Source organism: Ursus arctos, unplaced genomic scaffold, assembly GCF_023065955.2.
Source record: "Ursus arctos isolate Adak ecotype North America unplaced genomic scaffold, UrsArc2.0 scaffold_36, whole genome shotgun sequence".
In the NCBI taxonomy this organism is placed as follows: domain Eukaryota; kingdom Metazoa; phylum Chordata; class Mammalia; order Carnivora; family Ursidae; genus Ursus; species Ursus arctos.
In genome coordinates this window covers 20,788,734-20,810,413 of record NW_026623050.1, presented here as the reverse complement: position 1 = coordinate 20,810,413, position 21,680 = coordinate 20,788,734, and the positions used below count along the sequence as shown (strand labels likewise).

General features: G+C 37.5%; 1 protein-coding gene across 6 annotated transcripts in view; it reads left to right on the top strand.

Moving 5' to 3' along the window:
- NEDD4 (NEDD4 E3 ubiquitin protein ligase) overlaps positions 1 to 21,680 on the top strand; it is a 116,823-nt gene that overhangs the window by 28,302 nt on the left and 66,841 nt on the right. For 4 of the 6 annotated variants that reach the window (XM_026518541.3, XM_057306142.1, XM_048219528.2 and 1 more), the window contains one exon: positions 12,070 to 12,123. In XM_026518541.3, coding sequence (XP_026374326.1) covers positions 12,070 to 12,123 — 54 coding nt within the window. Of the gene's footprint in view, positions 1 to 12,069; positions 12,124 to 14,722; positions 14,742 to 16,504; positions 19,631 to 21,680 lie in introns of those variants that run through there. The other 2 variants (XM_057306144.1, XM_026518544.4) reach the window with 2 other exon arrangements.

The window sequence follows — 21,680 nt, the reverse complement described above, 5'->3', positions numbered from 1 at the left end:
CATATATTGGGCCATGAAACAAGTCTGAATACATTTAAAAGGCTTGAGATTCAACATATTCTCTGAAAATAGAATTCAGCAATACAAATATACCTGGGAAATCCACAAATATTTGGAAATTAAGCAACGTTTTTTAAAGATTTTGGGGTGCCTGGGTGGCTCAGTTGTTAAGCATCTGCCTTTGGCTCCTGGAGTCCTGGGATCTAGCCCTACATCAGGCTCCTCCCCTGGGAGCCTGCCTCTTCCTCTCCCACTCCCCCTGCTTGTGTTCCCTCTCTCGCTGGCTGTATCTCTCTCTGTCAAATAAATAAATAAAATCTTTAAAAAAATAAAATAAAATAAATAAAGATTTTATTTATTTAATTGACAGAGCGCAAGCAGAGGGAGTAGCAGGCAGAGGGAGAGGGAGAAGCACACTCCCTGCTCAGCAGGGAGCCTAATGTGGGACTCCTTCCCAAGACCCTGGGATCAAGACCTGAGCCGAAGGCAGATGCTTAACTGACTGAACCACCCAGGCGCCCCAACCAACATATTTTAAATAAGCCATGGATCAAAAAGGAAATCGTAAGGAAAATTATAAGACATTTTAACTGATTATAAAGGATAGCATTACCAAAATATGGGATGCTTGGAGACAAATTTACACCTTTAAGGGCTCATATACAAAAGAAAAAAAGACAAAATCAGTGATCTAAGTTTCTATTTTAGAAAAAAAAGTAGAAGGAAATAAGAATAGAAATCAATGAAATAGAAGATGGATAAAAAGTCAAGAAAATAAATGAAACTAAAGGTGATTCTTTGAAAAGATTAATAAAATTGATAGGCTATAGCTAGCACAAATAAGAGAGAAACTCAATGACTGCTATGGAGAATGAAAGGCACAAGGGCGCCTGGGTGGCTCAGTCATTTGAGCCACAGACTCTTTTTTTTTTTTTTTTTAAAGATTTTATTTATTTATTCGACAGAGATAGAGACAGCCAGCGAGAGAAGGAACACAAGCAGGGGGAGCGGGAGAGGAAGAAGCAGGCTCATAGCGGAGGAGCCTGATGTGGGGCTCGATCCCATAACGCTGGGATCACGCCCTGAGCCGAAGGCAGACGCTTAACCGCTATGCCACCCAGGCGCCCCTGAGCCACAGACTCTTGGTTTCAGCTCAGGTCATGCATGATCTCGGGGTCATGAGATCGAGCCCCACCTCAGACTCTGAGTTCAACTGAGAGTTGCTTGAGATTCTCTCTGTCCCTCTCCCTCTGCTCCTTCCCCTCCCCAAAATAAATAAATCTTTAAAAACAAAGAATGAAAGGTATATCCCACAGACAATAGTAATAATAATAATAATAATAATAGTGTAATATGGACAACTTTATGGCAACAATTTTAACTTAGCTAAAGTGGACCAATTCTCTAAAAGCAAAAATATAACAAAGCCAGTATGAGTAGAAAGAGACAATATGGATGGATATCTGTTAGAGGAATTTAAATTGTAATTAAAATTCAGAATTTTTTTAAAATTTAAAATTAGAATTAGAAATCTCATTGTTTTTGATGGTCTTGATTTCCTTCTAGAAAAGATGCTCGAAAATAAGTACTACTTTTGAATTAATGATGTTAACACAAAAATAAGAAAGAAGGCCATTTGCAAATGATAGAGCAGCTTAGTGTCTTTTACTGTCTTTTACTCATTGTTTCTTTTACCATAATTTCACTATTACCAAATGTTCTAGCCAGTGTTGCTTTACTCTGGGATCATAGGCTGCACATTTATTTCCATCAGAACTTTGCAAATTTATTGCAACAACAACTAGACGAATCTGTATTTAGATCAATGCTAATTCATCACAGCTAGAATAGAACTGAAAGCACATGGTGATTTAGTATTTTCTGTACAAAGACCATTATTATGTGCGGTCCCCTAGTTCCCTCTTTGTCATTTATATCATTATTTATACATAGCACAAAATGTTTTCAATGGCATGTATTCACATAGAATATAGAAATAATATATTACAGTCACAACTTGGTTATTGGGCCTTTAACCAAATGGAAATTGTGGTCAGAAGTTGAAGGGAGTCTTTATATCTTCGGGAAAACATGAAGTTCAAAGAAGGTTTTTGCGGAGAACAGTTATTGGTAGATTAACAAACAGGAAGGGCTCCAAACTGAAGTTGGCTTCATAGCAAATTATAGTAAAATCTGCACTTACAGTTAGGTGCTCAGATTCGACTAAGGGAGGCAGATTATGGGAGGGAAGAGGTACTTTGCGTAGGAGCATCTAGAAAGACAGCTCAGTGCATTCCTCATATTCCCATGGTGCTTGGTTTGTGTCCTCAGTAGTCATACTCAGAGTATTACACAGTGGACCCTTGAACAACACAGGTTTGAACTGTGTGGGTCCACTTATATGCAGATTTTTTTTTTTAATAAATACAGTACAGTACTACAAACCTATTTCTCTTCCTTATGATTTTCTTAATAGCATTTTCTTTCCTTCAGCTTATTTTAAGAATACAGTACTTAATATATATAACATACACAGTAAACAATGAGCACATTTATTATTTTGATTTATGTTTATGTTATCCATAAGACTTGTGGTCAGCAGTTGGCTATCAGCAGTTGAGTTTTGGGGGAGTCAAAATTTCTATGCAGATTTTCAACTGCACCCCAACCCCCATGTTGTTCAAGGGCCAACTGTATTTACAAAATGTGTGTCTGTTCATGCATATGTTCTGTAGGGAAATGCGGATCTCAAAATGTGGGAACACAGGGTCCTTTCTGTTGTGCATGTTACACCAGCCTGGGTGAACTCTGTGTCTGAGGCTGAGGAGCTCCTTTCTGAGCATATTACTTGTCCGCCATAGTGTCCTTTTCAAAGTAGTATGGTTTTCTTTTTTTCTACCTCTGTAGTAGAGATCCTGGTTCTGAAAATTCTGACAAATGAAACAATTATAAATATTTCATATATAATTACATTTACATATATAATATATGTTATATATTTTTTTAAAAGGAACAAAAATCAGCTGTAATTACCATAAAACCACCACTGTGTGATTTTCTGGTATTGTTTCCTATGTGTTTTTATCCATATATTTATACTCCGCCACCTCTACAAACACACTTTGATTCTTAATCTCTTGGGCTAGAATTGTGTCATGTACGTATTTCTAGCCCAGTTTTTGGTAAGGAGAATGGAATTATGAGGCTTAGAAGAATCAGGATTCAGACCCTGGGAGTGGGGAGTGGGCATCTATCCCTGACACACGTTGTCATCCACTATTTGAATAAAGTCAGAATTCTGTTAGCTAGGAAGAAGTGGGGGACGCCCTATTAATAAAGCACTAAGTAAATTATGGTACAGCCACGCAGTGAAATCCTCATTAGCTGTTTGAAAAGAAACAGATGTATATGTATGAACAGAGATTAGTTTCAAAATACACTAATGAAGGAGAAAAGGCACAGAACATCGTGTGTATAATGCACCTATTTGTGTAAAAACAGAAACAAAAATGCTTTATCATACACTGGTATTTGCATAAAATACTTCTGGAAGGACCTAAGAAACTGCAGCTTTTTCTCTGAGGATGAGACAAGCATAAGAGAGAGATTTATATTTCAGTATGTATCTTTTTTACTGTTTGGATGTTCCTGCATGACTGTGTATCTATAATTTATTTTATTTGTTGATGAAAATAACTATATAGAGAAAGCAGACCTAAAACATGTAAATAAAAATGCCAAGATACTTTCTATTTATATAATGCTTTATGCTTGTAAAAATACCTTTCTGGGGCACCTGGATGGCTCAGTCAGTTAAGCACCTGACTTGTTTTTGGCTCAAGTCATGATCTCAAGGTTGTGAGATTGAGCCCTGTGTCAGGCTCCGTGCTGGTTGTGGAGCCTGCTTAAGATTCTCTCTCTCCCTCTGCCCCTCCCACCCCTGCTCACTCTCTCTCTCTAAAATAATAATAATAATAATAATAATAAATAAAAATACCTATCTAATCCATTTAACTTTTACACCATTTTATTTTAAAATTTATTTTAAAATATTTACAATATATGTCCACACAAAAACTTGTACATGAGTGTTCATAGCACCATTAATCATTATATTCAAAAAGTAGAAACGACCAAATGTCTATCAACAGATGAATGGATACACAAAATGGGGTATATACATGCAATGGGATATTTTTCAGCAGGATGAAGAAATGAAGGACTGTTACAAGCTACAACATGGGTGAACCGCAAGAAGTAGCGAGAAGCCATTTACAAAAGACCACATATACGATTACATCCAATGTCTAGAATAGATGAATCTATAGAGACAAAAAGTAGATTGGAGGTTGCCTGAGACTGGGGAGGTTGAGGGGAAATTAGGAGCAACTGCTAAAGGGCGTGGGGTTTCTTTTTGAGGTGATGAAAATGTTCTAAAATCTTTTTTTTTTAAGACTTTTTTTTAAAATTTATTTATTCGACAGAGATAGAGACAGCCAGCGAGAGAGGGAACACAAGCAGGGGGAGTGGGAGAGGAAGAAGCAGGCTCATAGCGGAGGAGCCTGATGTGGGGCTCGATCCCATAACGCAGGGATCACGCCCTGAGCCGAAGGCAGACGCTTAACCGCTGTGCCACCCAGGCGCCCCGAAAATGTTCTAAAATCTTAACAGTAGTTGCATACTCTATGAAAATCCTAAAAACCAGTAAATTGTACACTTTCAATGGGTCAATCATATGGTATGTGAAATACGTCTCAGTAAAGCTGCTTTTTGAAATGTACCTGCATTGTTTTTTTCCTGCATCCACCAGCAGAATTTCTAGGAACATTACCTTAGATTCTTTATGGACAATATAGAATAAATTGACACTTACCAATACCTTTGTTCTTCTTTGACCATTTGGTTACTCCTCTCGCAAATTTTTCTTCTCTACTATCTTATGCATTTATAGACTTACATGCTTATTTTTTTTCCAAAAAAACTATCACCAGCATTTTAGATTTTGTTGCTTCTGCTTTCACTTTTCCTGTAAATATGACCCTATCAACTATTTTTGTGACCATAGCTTTACCCCTATTTTTAATAAATGTTTAAGAATTATCTCATCAAAAAATTCACACATAGTTTAAAATTGAGATAGTAAAGAGGGGCTTATAACGGAAAGTGGCAGACTGTAGTGCTCTCCTTCCGTCTTCCTCTTCCTGCTTCCCAGGAGAAGCCACTTTTTAACTGTTTCTGTTTGTTTTTCTGGCCATTATTTCCATATTGCTGAGTAGCTCACACATCTGTGTCCCAAACTGACTTCCAGCTATGACACGTGTGTAAATAGCCAATCTATGTTTGGCCAACAGTTTGGCCGCTCATGGGATTCTAGGTTGAAAATAATTTTTCCTCAGAAACTTGAAGGCATGGCTTCATGATAACATTGTTGAGCATTGTGTTGCTGTTGAGAAGTCTGATTCTTGTTCTTTGGGGGATGATTCTTTTCTCTTTCTCTGAAATGTGTGATAATTATCCTCGTGTCTTAAACTTTCACCGTGAGATGCCTTGTGTGTACAGTTTTAAATTTGTTGTGTTGGGCTTTCAGTAAGCATGTCAATTTAAAGACTACTGTTTCCCTTCAGCTCTGAAAATTTGTGTCAGTAATTCCTTTAGTAATTTTCTTCCCTCTGTATTATCATTTGAGGATTCCACCTGGTTGGATGTAGAGTCACCTAGACTGATTCTTTCTCAACCAGAGTTCTTCATGTGAACCAGAGAACACACAGAAAATGGTTTGAGTGACTGTATTCCACACTTTTCACAGATGGTCTTATTCAGTACCATGCTAGATATAGAGAGAAATTAATAGATAATATTACAGTGAATGTCTTGGGAAAGGGGTCAGCAAACTTTTTAAATTTTTTTAAAGATTATATTTATTTATTTGAGAGAGAGAAAGAGCATGAGCAGGGGGAGGGGCAGAGGGAGAGGGAGAAGCAGGCTCCCCACAGAACAGGGAGCCCAATGTGGGGCTCAATCCCAGGACCCTGAGATGATGACCTGAGCCAAAATCAGATGTTTAACCAACTGAGCTACCCAGGAGCCCCTAGCAAACTTTTTTTTAAAAAGAGACATGTAGTAAATACTTGAGGTTTATGGGCCTGGAGGCAAAAATTGAGGCTATTTTGTAGCTACTTATATATCCATTTAAAATATAACCATTTTAAATTTTTAAAAAGTTCTTATCTCATGGGCTGTTAAAGAAAAAAAAGGAGCAGGTGGCTGGCTTGATTTGGCCTACAACCATAGTTTTCTCAACTTCTACTTTAGGGCATTAGGGTTCAATTTGTTCACTGAACGCTGAGGATTCAGAAAATCCTTTTTTTTATTTTCTCTCATACTTTCCTCAACTTAGCTTTTTGTTCTACATTTTGAGAGATCTTTGCAAATTTACCGTAAATTGTTTCTATTTGCGTTCAGTAGTCATTTTTACTTCCAACGTCTCTTTGTTCCCCAGTTGTTCCCTTTTGATACTGTCCTGTTTTTGCTTTACGGATTCAAAACTTTCCCAGATATTTCTACTTAAAGTGTTTTTATTTATTTTTTATTTTTTTTAAAGATTTTATTTATTTATTTGACAGAGACAGCCAGCGAGAGAGGGAACACAAGCAGGGGGAGTGGGAGAGGAAGAAGCAGGCTCCCAGCGAGGAGCCTGATGTGGGGCTCGATCCCAGAATGCTGGGATCATGCCCTGAGCCGAAGGCAGACGCTTAACAACTGTGCCACCCAGGCGCCCCTGAAGTGTTTTGTTTTTTTTTTTTTGTTTTGTTTTTTAAAGATTTCATTTATTTATTCAACAGAGATAGAGACAGCCAGCGAGAGAGGGAACACAAGCAGGGGGAGTGGGAGAGGAAGAAGCAGGCTCACAGCAGAGGAGCCTGATGTGGGGCTCGATCCCATAACGCCGGGATCACGCCCTGAGCCGAAGGCAGACGCTTAACCACTGTGCCACCCAGGCGCCCCTGTTTTGTTTTTTTTTTTTAAGTGTTTTCTTTTGTTTCCTAAATCACTTGTTTTTCCTTTAAGGACAGTTTTTCTGTTTGTACATCTGTGATCTCTGGTAATCTAATCATACTTAACAGTGATGAAAGAGAAATCACCTATTCTATACATACAAGGCATAAACATTCAACAATTACCTGTTATATTTTTACTGTCCATTTAAGTTTCATATATTAAAACTGGTGGTTGCATTTTTGTAAAACCTCTAGCAGAAATCAGATGCAAAGAGAAACTCCCTGATGATGTGTGTGTGTCTGTGTGTGGACCTTCCCGAGATAAAGGGCTATATGAACATTCTCTCATTGGGGTGATTGCATTGTCTTGAGTTTTCAGCTTCTTCTGCTCTGCTTACTGCTTTCATCCCTACTTCATTTAACCATTGGGGAGTTGTTGAAATTACCCACTTGCTGATGGCCCTCATATTATCATTGCTGTAATTGTTTTACACCTCTTACAAACTTCTTTACTATTACTTAAATGGGATCTCAGGAGGGAGAGGATAAATATTCGCGTTCAGGCTGCCATTTTGAATTACTGTTCTCACCAGACATGTTCAGTTGTATTGTTGCATTTATCGTGTGCTTCTCATATACAGAGAACAACATAGTCAGTCTCTTATGGTATTTGTAATTCAGTAGGGAAATATCACATATTCCCTGTCAACTTTGATAAAAGGAAGATTGTAGTTGGTAGTGTAATACGCTGAAGGCAGAGGAGTAGAAGTGACCGGGGAGGTGAGGCTTTAAGGAGAAGGTGACATCTGAATTAAGGCTTGAACATAAAGCACGGAAGGTGTTTCAAGTGGAGAGACCTTAGCATGTACTGAAGTACAGGTCAGAAACACAAGAAGCGGTGAGTTGTCCTCTTCTAATGTGATTAGAACAGAGTGTGTGTGTATATTGAGTTGGCAGGGGGACGATTGTAAGAGACGAGGCTGGAAAGGCAGATTGGACTTAGATCACGAGGGATCATTCCACGATCAGTCATTTGGATTTCATTCTTTAGACCATTGGGAACAACTTTTGAGTAGAGCAGTAAAGATGTCCTAAACAGACTTTTAGGTAAGTCAATCCAGTTATACTAGGAAAGATAAATTAAAAAGGTATGATAGATGAGGTAGCGAATCCTATTAGGAAGCTATTAATTAAATGCTACACCAGGACGGCAGAGGCCTGATTAGATCAGATATTATACCTGGTTTCTTAGCAATATTTGTCAAACTTCTACAGTGTCAGGTACTTTGACAGACACGGAGAGTTTTGATTTTTTTTCCCTCAAAATGTTTTTCATGGCCTTTCTCCCTTCCTGTTCTCACTGGGACCATCTCAGGCAAACCTCTCATACACACTTCATGCTCGAGTCCCTAGAGCCATAGTCCCTACGGACTCCAGGGTTTCTCTGCAGCCCAATTTATTTTGTGTATCACTGACAAAATAATATTTACGTACGACCTACATCATGTTGTTTTTCCTTTAAAAGCTTCATTTTCTTCCCTACCAATCAAGTCATAACTCCTTTTCTGGATTTCGGTGCCCTCCTCCTGGCTCTAGTCTCGCTATTTAAAATTTTTTGTCACTTTCTGGGGCGCCTGGGTGGCACAGCGGTTAAGCGTCTGCCTTCGGCTCAGGGCGTGATCCCGGCGTTATGGGATCGAGCCCCGCATCAGGCTCCTCTGCTGGGAGCCTGCTTCTTCCTCTCCCACTCCCCCTGCTGTGTTCCCTCTCTCGCTGGCTGTCTCTCTGTCAAATAAATGAATAAAATCTTAAAAAAAAAAACAAAACAATAGCAACTTATACATTTAAAAAAAAAATTTTTTTTTGTCACTTTCTAATATAAAAATATTATCAGTTTGATCTCCTTAGAGCATGCTCATTGTACTCCCATGTCTTTCCTCATCTGATCTCCTTACTGTGAAATGTTCTCTATATTTTCCTATTCAATATTCTTCCCATTGTTAAGTTTCAGCTCAAGGTTCATCTCCTCCTTAAATTCCTCTATATCTTATTAGAAAAGATTATTGTCTTACACTACTTTTCTATTCCTATGTCGTCTCACCCTTGACTGGGTCTTCCATCCCCATAGTTGCTCCATGGTCACAATGTGACTGTAAGAGAGCCAGCTGTCCTAACCAAGGCAGGAAGAGAAATGCAAGGGTCAGGAAGGAGAGCTCTCCCAGCTGAGTCAGCCCCACTTAAAGAGCTCTCCCAGAAGACCACCTAATGACTGCCAGTACGTTGGTCTCTTTGGTTGTCCCTGGATGTAAGGGAACCATTTTTAGGTAGTCCTATTCAGAGTGTCAACGTTGAACAAGTCCAGAGGGCACTATTTATAGGGAAAACAATACATAAAAGAGAATGGAGCATTTGATATTTTGATCTAGGTGATGATGACATCGTATGCGTATATAAAAACTCATCAGGCCATGGCGAACAGACACATGAAAAGATGCTCAACATCACTAACTATCAGAGAAATGCACATCAAAACTGCAATGAGCTATCATCTCACACCTGTCAGAATGGTTACTCTAAAAAACACAAGACACAACAAGTGTTGGCGAGGATGTGGAAAAAAAGGAACACTCATGCTCTGTTGGTGGGAATGCAAACTGGTACAACCACTGTGGAAAACAGTGTTGACGTTCCTCAAAGTAAAAATAGAATTACCATATGATCCAGTAATTGCACTACTGGGTATTTACCCAAAGAGTATGAAAACACTAGTTCTAAAAGATATATGCACCCCTAAGTTTACAGCGGCATTATTTACAATAGCCAAAATATGGAAGCAGCCCAACTGTCCATCAATAGATGAATGGATAAGGAAGATTGTTTTTATATATATAAATAAATAGACTATTACTCCACCATTAAAAAAATGAAATCTTGTCATTTGCAACAACATGGATGGAACTAGAGGGCACAATGCTAAGTGAAATAAGTCAATCAGAGAAAGACAAATACGCATATGTAGAATTTAAGAAACAAAACAAATGAACAAAGAAAAAAAGAAACAAACAGAAAAACAGGCTTTTAAATATGGAAAACAAACTGATGGTTACCAGAGGGGAGGTGGCTGGAGGGATGGGTGAGACAGGTGATGGGATGAAGGAGTGCACGTGTCACGATGAGCACCGGGTGATGTATGGAAGTGTTGAATCACTATATTGCACACCTGAAGCTAATCTAACGCTCTATGTTAATTATACTGGAATTAAAATTTAAAAAAATAAAATACGTAAAGAAAAAATGATCTAAATATTAAGAAAATACTAAGAAAGATAGAAACACCATTGAAAAAAGAATTAGTGAGGATAAAGAGAATCCAAATAAATAAACTGAATAAAGTTGATCTAACAGATGTTTCTTATACCTTGCTGCCTAATATCAAAAAATGCAATTTTTTTAACTTGCCATTGGAATACTTACCTATCTGGCTCTTTGTCGGGCTACAGAAAATCTCAATAAATGAAAAAAAATAAAGACTACATTTACTTTTAATAATTCCTTCTTAAATTATCACTGGTATGTATTTTGTCTATCTTAATGCCTTTTTTTATATATGTTTATTCCAATTGCATCTTCATTGTAAACACCAAATGTTATGGATTGAACCGATAGTCCTATGTAAGGCTTTCTCCTATGAAATACTTTTTTTTTTAGAGTTAATACAATTACTTGTTTTCTTTTTGTATCATTTACTTCATTTTTTTTTTTTACTTTGAGAGGCTGTATAACCTAGTAATTAAGAGCATGTATTTTGAAATGAGTCTGACTAGATTAAAATAAAGATTCTATCTCTTGATAGTTCTGAAACCTAAAAAAAAAAAAAGTCATCAGGCTGTGCATATAAGGTTAGTAAGCTTTATATTAACTGAATGTATCCTATACTTCAATTTAAAAAACATTAATGCCTCTCTCCCCCAGAGTTGTATATTGTGGTGACACTGGGCACATTGCTGCAGGTGAAATTAAGATTATGTTGTCTTTGTCACACCTATCGGACCTTTTGCTGAAGGTTGTTAATACTTTTAACATAAACCAAATTGGGCATTTGAGGGGGGGGGTTGTTCGTTTTTTGTAAACCTAAGTTTTAAAAATATCGCAGTATGTAATGTAATAGAGGGGAAAAATCAATTTAAAATGTGAGAATTTTTTTATATGTCATCGTAACCTCTGGTATAAAAGATTTTTTAAGATTTTCTTTGTATTTGATATTTAGTAGATATTAACTTGATGTTGAAATATTTCAGCATATGTGAAAGTGTCAGCTTTGAAAATAAAATACTGCACGTTAATTTTTACTCATCCTATAAGTGAAAACTCAGCATATACTTTTTGAGTGCTTGCGTCCTTTATATAGTAAAAGCAACAGTTTCATCAAGTCAGTACCAAAAAGGATTCAGAAAAGTAGTTTCCATAAAATCAGTATCCACTTTCAGTAGTTGTGACTTAATAAATAAGAAGTCAGTAAATAAAATTGATCATAAGAAGTTAAAATACAACCTATATTTTTAAGTGCCTACAAACATTTAATTTTTTGAAATTTTCTTTTACTTTCTTTTGTTTAATTTAGAAAAAAATGTAGGGGCGCGTGGGTGGCTCAGTCATTAAATGTCTGCCTTCTGCTCAGGGCGTGATCCCGGCGTTCTGGGATCGAGCCCCACATCGGGTTCTTCCGCTGGGAGCCTGCTTCTTCCTCTCCCACTCTGCCTGCTTGTGTTCCCTCTCTCGTTGGCTGTCTCTCTGTCTGTCAAATAAATAAATAAAATCTTAAAAAAAAAAAAAAAGAAGAGAAAAAAAAGTAAAAATAAGCACCCAGATCCACTACGTTGCTATGGTAGCAGTATTAGAAAACGGGTGACATAGGATTGGCCTGCTTTTGTATAAAGTGTCTTGTGTAATTTAAAATACACCGTAAATAGCAGGAATTAGGAAATGGCAACATTTCAAGCATTTATTTCTCAGAGTCGTGGTTGATTGATGTTCACTTGTTTTTAAGAAAGGTTGTGTTTTTCTTACTTAGGTCCATCCTCAGCAGCACCGGCTTCTTTTTGAAGTATTTGATGAAAACCGATTGGTAAGTTGTGTTGGACCAGTGTGAGATGGGAAGCAAGGGCATAGCTCAGTAGAGCCGCGGGTAGCGGGCTGGGGATCTGTGACGTGAGAGATGACTTCGGGTGCTTATGGGGCCTCTGGGCAAAGTGGAGAGGCAGAGACAGTTTTTTCCCTCCTTCCTAGTGCTATTGTGAACCCTTCCATTTCCTCCCGGGTACCTCTGTTTTTGTCACTTCTCCACAGATTGTGGTCTTACTGAAGACCTCTTATGCCACGTGATGGGAGGGCGGGCAAGCTGGCCTCTTCGTCTTGCCTTCCCTCACACTCATCCTGTGTGGTGCGGTGGGTACGCCCAGCCTCAGGGAGCCCTCTCCCAGGTGGGCTACACCTGTGCCTCCGCACTGAGTGGATCTCACTCACTCTCCCCTCCCCCACTCTTCTACAAAGGAAGACCGTCTGTCCTCTTGACACCGATAAAGTCCTCTCAAGGACTGCCAGCTCTTACAGAGGCAAAAAAAAAAAAAAAAAGCAAAGTTAAGCTTGATTTTATTTTTATGAAACAATAGTTTTAATTCCTGATTTCCTAAAGGCTGTCTTGAAGTCCTGTCCTTTTCCTAATTTTGTCTCTTAGGAATGCTATTTCAGATCTTAGCGTCTTACATGTATGTTTTAAACCTGTAAGATTTGAACATGAAGGTGTAAGAACTGTGTTATGTATTCAAGGCATATCAGTTATTCAGCAGAAGCACCCGAAAAGAAACAGTCATTGGCTTTTTAATGAAGAAACTGGATTTTTAACATTTGCTTTTAGTGTCGGACTACATAACATGTTTTTCCCCCTCAAGAAATGATAACTATACTAGTAATGGAAGATACCGCAAATGAAATCTAGTAATTAGCAATCTTAAGCAAAAGTGCCTTTTTGTCACCAAAGGAGACTTCATCACTAATTGCAATCTAACTTTTTAAGGCTGAGTGACATGACGGTTGTTGATGGTTGGTTATCGGATATGGTCAGGGGCAGAGCTTTTTGTTTTCTGTTCGTATTTTGCTTTTTCTATAGAACAGAAATTCTTTCCCTTCTGTCTCTACAGATTTGTTTCCCATCTAGATGGTCCCAGTGAAATTTAGTATTTGTGTTTTTTTAAATCATGAAATGAACACACAAAAGCGCATATGATATAAATCCTTATTTTATTTAAGATTTTATTTATTTGACAGAGAAAGTGAGTGAGAGAGAGGGAGAGAGAGAGAGAGAGAGCAAGAGCAGGAGGGAGGGGCAGAGGGAGAAGGAGAAGCAGGCTCCCCACTGAGCAGGAAGCCCATGTGGGGCTCCATCCAAGGACCCTGGGATCATGACCTGAGCCAAAGGCAGGCACTTAACTGACTGAGCTACCCAGGTGCCCCTAAATCCTTATTTTAAATAATAAGACAAATACCTGTGCAGTTATTACCCAACTGAAGAACTAGAACATTACCAAAAGCTACAACCCCCCCTTCCCCTCCCCAGTAGCATCTCCTTTTCTTCCCCCACAAGTAGTTGCCACTGTCCTGAATATTGTGCTTATCATTTCTTTGCTTTAAAAAAAAAAACTTGTTTATCATGTATATATGTATCATTGAGTATAATTTCCTCTTGCATATTTTTAATTTTATTAAAATATCACCACTGAATACATTCCTCTGTGACATGTTAACATGTGCCATTTAGCTTACATCGAAAACCGGGCATGTACTGTATGGTGACTAACATAATATAATAAAAAATCATTATTAATAAAAAAAAAAAAAAAACATGTGCCATTTAGGGTACCAACTGTGTTGGATACTCTGCTATGCATTAGAAATACAGCTTCTCTCAAGAAACAAGAAATAATTAGAACAGGGTGGTGTGTGTCATTCTAATCCTCTGATTCGTTCTTAGTCCTAGCAGTTAATTGAAGCCTACATATCACCTGAAATGTTATAGAGCCTCGAGCCATTGGTAGAGGAACAGGCTTGATTGTATAGCAGTAAATGTCCTGTGCACTGTAAATGCGATTTATGTTTATCCCCCTATAGCATTCACAACTAGATTAAGAACATATCCTTTTCCTAGCAAATTCTCTTTGGAAATTTACTGCGAAGGGCACAGATAAAATTTTAAGCAGAAACAATTTCTAGTCCTCTGGAAAATATTTGCAATGTAAGTGTTACTTGTTTTGAAAAAAGAGTAGGCTGATATCCCTCTTGTTCAGCCCATGTTAAGACCTGAGGTTTATAAACTAGCAGTTTAGTGATAGTGATGACAGTAATGGGCTATTTCAGAATGAGGAGCCTTGAAATGAATTCTACCCACCAGTGCAGACATTCGTGCTTCTTTGTCACTGACCTCAGAGATACACCGGCACACATCCAGCCTCCGAAGCTTTAGGCGATGCCTATATTCTATGTTCTCAATGGGGGTTAGTGGTTGTATGAGTCAGGATTCTCCAGAGAAACAGCACCGATAGGAATACACACACGTACAGGGAGAATGAGAGAGAGAGGGAGAGAAATTGAGAAAAAGAGATGGATTTGTTTCCAGGAATTGGTTCATGTGACTGTGGAAGCTGGCAAGTCTGAAATCCGTGGGACAGGGCGAGCAGGTTGACTATTCAGGTAAGAGTTGATGTCACCGTCTCAAATCTGAAATCTGTAGGGCAGGCCAGCAAGCTGGAAACTTAGGCAGGGTTTCTATGTTGTCATCTGAAAGTGGAATTGCTTTTTCTTCAGCAAACCCATCTTTGCTCTTAAGGCCTTTTCGCTGTTAATGAGGCCCACCATTGCTTTGCTCAAAATCTGCTGGTTTAAATGTTCACCATATCTGAGAAATACCTTGCTAGCAACATCTAGACTGCTGTTCGACCAAACAACTGGGCAAAAGAGCCTAGCCAAGTTGACAGGTACAATTAATCATCACAGTGGACTCTGGCCTTCAGAGCTCTAGTCAGTGATGAGGGTGACCCAGAGTCGCTCCCTGACGTTTAGATCATCACGTTATTTTCTGTGTAGATCATTAATAACCAAACGTCTCGGAACGTGGGGTCCTCAGCTTCAGTCTGATCCTCAGACATCATCCGTTTCATTCCAGAAGGTGAAATTCCTCAGGACTTGCATAGATTCCTCCCAGATGAGGGCCATCGGCACTCTCCAGCTCTTCTCCACTGAAGTTTAGGGTTGATGCTCCCTTTTGGAATCCGGCTAAGGGGCTACATTTTGCCCCAGGGTCTCCACGTAACTGCTGTGACGGTGGTACAGGTCCTGTGCATCCAGCCCAGAGCCAGCAACGCACACTGTTGAGCCTCTCTGTGGTTGAAACTCCCACCGGCCGGGTGCGAAGTGCACATGATTCTCTCACCTTCCTTTTCCTGGGCTGAAGCCCTCCTTGAAAATTTCCAATCATCATTCCTTCTTGTCCGGCTGTGGTGCTTTTTGATATTTCTTCAGAAGTAATAGCTGGATCAACTTGAAAAAAAAAAAAAAAAAAAGTCCTGAAGGAAAGCATTCGGCAGTACGACTAAGTGTGGCGACCATCCATTTAGCCTCCTCTCTGGTGTTAGTGCTTACTCGGCGCCCAGCCCGAGCCCAGGAAGATCAGAAGAAAAGTGTAGTGATGGTCCTGGCATTCTGGAAGCTTGAAATCTAGTCCGGGCACATGAGACCAATGCTTCTAGTGAAGCTTACCAAAGAGAAAACATGTATCTAGCCAAATACCTGAGGCCCATTATTTTACACGGACAACCAGAGGAGTTTTGCCTGTTAACTAGAAGTTTTAGGCCACAGGCATGAGCAGTTAGATTTCATTAATTAGCCGCTTAGGAGTGTTCCATTCTTTGAGTTATGAGACCCCTAACAATTCAAGAAGAAAAGCTGAAGTCATTTGAAGGCAAAGTGAAAAGATTGGGACTCTTTCTTCTATAAAGAGAGAGGATTATAAGGGCATGTTTACTGAAATCTGTAAAATCGTAAAGGAGGTAGGTTAAATAAAACCAAAATAACATAATAATTTTATTGCTAAGTTTATAATTGTACACACTCTAAAACGTTGTACTCTATCATCCTAGTCAGAAATATAATTTCATAAATTCCATATTTCTATTTCATCATATCCTAATTGATTAAAAATACTGTTTAGAACATTATGATTGAGAACAGATCTATCTTGAGGCGTTTTCTTTTTTAAACAAAGTACAAGTATATGTTTTACATATTTACTTTTACTTAGAAAAAAAAAATCTTACTTAGAAAAATACAACTTGGGTGTAGTACCATGTGGTGTAAACAACTGAACTATTTTACTTTTTACTTTCCTATGAATGAGCCAGTATATATTTATTACTGGAGTTCCAGCTATAAAATTCAGGTAAGGGGTTTAAATAGACCCTAGAGTATTATTTAAAAATAAATTTGTTTCTTTCAAATAGAATACCAACCTTGGTCTATGACATGTAGGGGAGAAATTAAAATATTAAACTTTTATTACCTAGTAAACTGAAAATAAAGTAAAGGTTAAATAAATACAAAGCAGAAAAAATATATATACAAAATCACAACCTCTAGGAGGACAAACAGTCTACTGTTCTCTACTGTGGGAGCTTTATCAGCAGTAGTAAGTAATTCCACCCCTAGGGCAAGGCTAGTACTCAAAAATGTAAACAAGTATGTACTTTGTTTATACAAAGAAATATGCAGCATGGTTTGTATCTCTTTATAGGTATCGAACTGCTAAATGCATTGTTTCAACACACCAGTAGGGGCCAGCAAAGAGCTCTTAGAGTTTTCAGAACAGAATTGGCATTGAGATATGTTTATTTGATGTGTTAAGTCCTTTTTCGACTTCTTTACTTACCACAACACTCTCTTAAGTGAATGAATTGCAGAGACAGTGGAATAAAATATCTTGTGTGCTCAAACTATATTGGGGTATAGTTTTTCTGTCTAATCTGCATATATTTTTAATGGAATGTTTGCTCAGGCTATTTCTTGGCAGAGTTTTAATAGTCAAAATATAAATGGCATCATTTAAAGACTGTACTACTTGGCTGCAAAAGGCCTTAAAATTACAGGAGAAAATGCTTGGTGACAGCTTCTCTTAAACTCTTCTTTCTCAGACCTATGCTCAATTTTTCAATAGTATCACTAGGCTAATTTTGTATTTCTACCCTTAAGCTTTCACTTTTCGTAAGTAGGGCTTTGGAAGTTAAAATATTTGTCTGTTTGATTTAATGCTTGAGTTCTAATTCACCCCAAAGTTTTGGTACTTTCAAATTTAGACGACTGTTTGAATTTACTCATTAAAAAAAAAAAATTAACAGAATATATGCCTTTCTACATTAACTCACTTGACGAGATTCCTAGTTTGGCTACTATTTGGAAATTCAATCCTTGATTTGATACTCAATTACATGGGGTTTCATTCCTACCAACTTCCTGTAATTCTATCCCTATGGGTAAAAATATTAGTGGTCAGACTGCCGGAGAGAGTATAGGCACCGTGATTCACATGGTTAAATGTTCACTTAGTAGAGCAGGAGTGAAAAAATACTGTTTCAACTTGAAATGCTAGAAGATTGTTGTTCTTGTGTTACTCATTCATGCAAATTGGAGAAGGTATAATTGAAACAAGGTTGGCCGTGTTTGAGGCAGTGTGCTGCAGCTGAGCTCAGCTTAAAGGTCGCTGGAAATCAAGTGCTTTGTAAGTGAAGGCATTTTGACTACAAGCGATTCAAAATATTTGGAAACGTCAGTCTCAGGAATGGGTCGTCTTTTTCTTTGTATGATATCTGGTATCTAAGGTTTTACTTAGGATAAAGACTACTACTTAAGAGCTCTTTTAGGCACCACAAATGATTTTTTCCTTCGATACAGCACAGCTGCTGCTAGCCTGTCTACCGACAGAGATCTTTGTTATGACTTTCAGCCCTTAACATGTTTGGAAATGAGAACAAATGGCACAAAGCTTACGATTGCACTTTGCAGCCAGAAGAAGCAATACTTATCCTTTGTCAGAAAGCTCCGGAGATGATTTGGAGAGCAATGTTCCCATGTGCTTCAAAAGACCAACCCGGATTTCCACGTCTAACGTTGTTCAAATGAAGCTGACTCCTAGACAGACTGCACTAACTCCGTTAATACAGGAAAACGTTAAGTCTCAGGAAAGATCATCTGTTCCTTCACCTGAAAATGTTAATAAAAAGAGCAGCTGTCTGCAGATTTCACTACAGCCAACCAGGTACAGTGGATGTCTTCAGTCTAGCCATGTCTTAGCTGACGGGGAGGATGCTTCCTTTATGTGTGTCTTGAAGGACGGCGTTTACAACAATGCTGGCGCTGATAATGAGCTGAGCGCTGTGAGTGAGGGTAACCTCGTGAGCAGTTCTGCCATTCGCAGTGATAGCCTTAGTAACTTTTCCACCAGTGAGAATGGGTCTTACAGCAGCAACGGTAGTGATTATGGATCGTGCACAAGTATCACGAGTGGTGGTTCCTACACAAACAGTATCATCAGTGACAGCAGTGGTTATACTTTTCCACCAACTGATGATACTTTTTTGGGTGGAAATTTACCTTCTGACAGCACCTCCAACAGGAGTGTGCCAAACAGGAATACTGCTCCATGTGAAGTTTTGTCAGGAAGTCCAAGCACCGTTCCTTTTGTCCAGGATGACTTGGAGCGTGGACTAGAAGTTATGAAATTGCCAGTGAGCAGGAACTCGAAAATTCCACTGAAACGTTGTTCATCTTTAGTCATTTTTCCTAGGAGTCCTTCAAATACCCCACCAACTTCTCCAACAAGTACAGATATTCTTCCAAGCAAAGGATCCTATCAAACCTCACACCAGTTTATTATTTCTCCTAGTGAACTTGCCCACACTGAAGACGGTACTAGTGCTAAGGGATTTCTTTCCACAGCTGTCAATGGACTTCGCTTATCTAAAACAGCCTGTCCTCCTGGAGAAGTAAGAGACATACGCCCGCTTCACAGGAAGGGCTCGTTCCAAAAGAAAATTGCTATTGCAAATAATAGTCCGAATCAGACTGTCTGTGAAAAGTCATCTGAAGGATATTCTTGTGTGTCAGTGCATTTCACCCAACAAAAAGCAACTGCATTAGATTGTGAAACAGCAAATGGTGATTGTAAACCAGGGATGTCAGAAAGGAAGCTTAACTCTGATTCGGAGTGCATGAAGCTTATGCAGAGGACATCGGCATGTTTACCGTCCTCTCAAAATACAGATTACCAAATAAATATCAATGGACAGTTGGAAAGACCAAATTTACAGATAAACAAAAACCATGCTATTTTACAAAGAAGTATTTCATTGGGAGGAACTTATCCAAATGTTTCCTGTTTATCCAGCCTTAAGCACAATTGTTCTAAGGGGGGACCATCACAGTTACTCATAAAGTTTGCATCTGGAAGTGAAGATAAAGTTGATAACTTATCAAGAGACAGTAACAGAGATTTCACAAATGAACTATCTAATTCTTTAAAGCATTCTTGTAAGGTAAGTTTTCTATGGTCTTGGTAAATGTTAATTTATACTACAAAAGCTTTATGAACTATTTGGTTAAAGTTTATTATAACTTGGCTGGCAAGTGTTTTATAGTCATAATCTTTGTATTTGTAAATCTGAAGAGCCCCCAGTAATTTTTCACTCTATTTGTTTTTTTACTGCTGTTGGAAATATGCCTTAAAAAGAAAAAAAAAAAAACTTTCCAAAGTGATTTAAGGCATGAAACATTTATGTAGCATAAAAACAAGCTTTAAATAATAATTTATTTCATAACATTTTTTCCTTGGTATATTTTTTCTTTAAGTAACATACCATTTTAACGTCTAACTCCATATTTTATTCCTCTTTCAGAAATGTTCATTTAGTATTCTTCCCCTTTAATCATTGTGAAATAAGGTAAAAGATAGAATGCTTATTTAAAATATTAAACAGTAAAAAGCTTACATAAAAATGTGAAAATGTTGCCACAAAGGAACGCAGAGAGAATGTTCCTCTAAAATATGTGTATTCAGTAGCATATTGATAAAAACTATCAGGCTGCATGTTTAAAGCAGAGGAAAAATAAATGGTATTTGCGTCTGTATATACCCTTAACCACAGGAGTTTTGTTTCTACCCGGTTTTCCTTTCGCTACCAGTTAAGACTGCCTTCTAAAATGTAACTCGGTCTTTCAACAATAATATTGAATTCTAAATTTTATATTTGTTTTTATTTGGTTTCAATTGCTAGGCGATTTCCATACTCTTCTAGTTACCTTAAATTTGTTACTTTGATAATTTTCTTAGTCATTTAACTCTCATGAATCTTAACCAAAACAGTTTTTTATATAATTGAGGCTTTCCAAAGTATTTTAACTTAAATAGATTTTCCAAAGTATTTGAACTTCAGTAGATTTTTAGAATTTCTGTATTTGGAAGGTCTTGCCAGATTCCAGGAAATTAAAAAATTTTTTTTCTGGCTAAACCAGTCCTAGATGAGAGTACATAATAGTTTAGGGGGAAAAAACCCTTATCTGTTTATCTGTGTTTATATAACACTCAATATCTATATTAATTTTTTTTTTTTTAAACTTCTGGACAAGTAGCTTTAGGTAAATAAAATATTAAGTAATTGGTAGTTTTCTCTCTTTTCAAATCTCATAAATATAATTATTGTTACCCAGTGCCCAGATATTAATATAAGCACCTACTTTATTGAAGATGAAAAAAGATCAGATTTCAAATTCTGATCTATGTTTTAGGATTATTTCATTTATAAAACTTTTTAAAAACCAGCTTTTAGGAGATGATAATCCATGAAATTGTTTTGCCCCCTGAAAGAAAGCAATGAAGTGACACAAAGAGAAACATTAACAATTTGCTAATTGAATTACATGTGCCTTGTAAACTTACCTTACATTTAATGAAATAAATCAGGAAGGAATAATTAACCTAGAAATATTTACAGGTAAATATATTTGTAGACATAGCCTTAAAACAGTTGATTTTGTGGTAATATTATAGTTTGTTGTTAATGATACTTTTGAAAAAAGGTATTTTTAATGTTTTTTAATAAAGTGCGACTAAATGCCTTTTGCATAGCTAAAAATATACATTTTTATTGGTTTTATTTAACTTAAGTAAGCTAACTTATGTTTTTTTGTGACAACCACATGTCTAGCTTTGTGCAGATTCTATTTTTTGGTAGATTATTGGATTATAAATAGTTCAGAAATGTGTAGTTTGCTGGAGAGCTTTAATTTATTCCTCCATTTAATATTTATTTAACAACTCTATATAAAAGTATTGGTAAGCAATACAGTGACCATTAAATTCAACATATACTAGATCTAAATTGATCTAATTGATTGGTAAAGGCTTATTTTAAAAGGAAAATGCTAATGTTGTTTTTTCTAAACGTAGCAGTGGCAACAATACTGGGGTTTTAGAAATAATCCTGTGTTTATCAATAATTATATATTAATCTAATTATAGTGGTATATTGTAACTCATTTATAAATAAACAGCTCCCAAAATATTTCCCATGACTCCAGTTAGTCTGG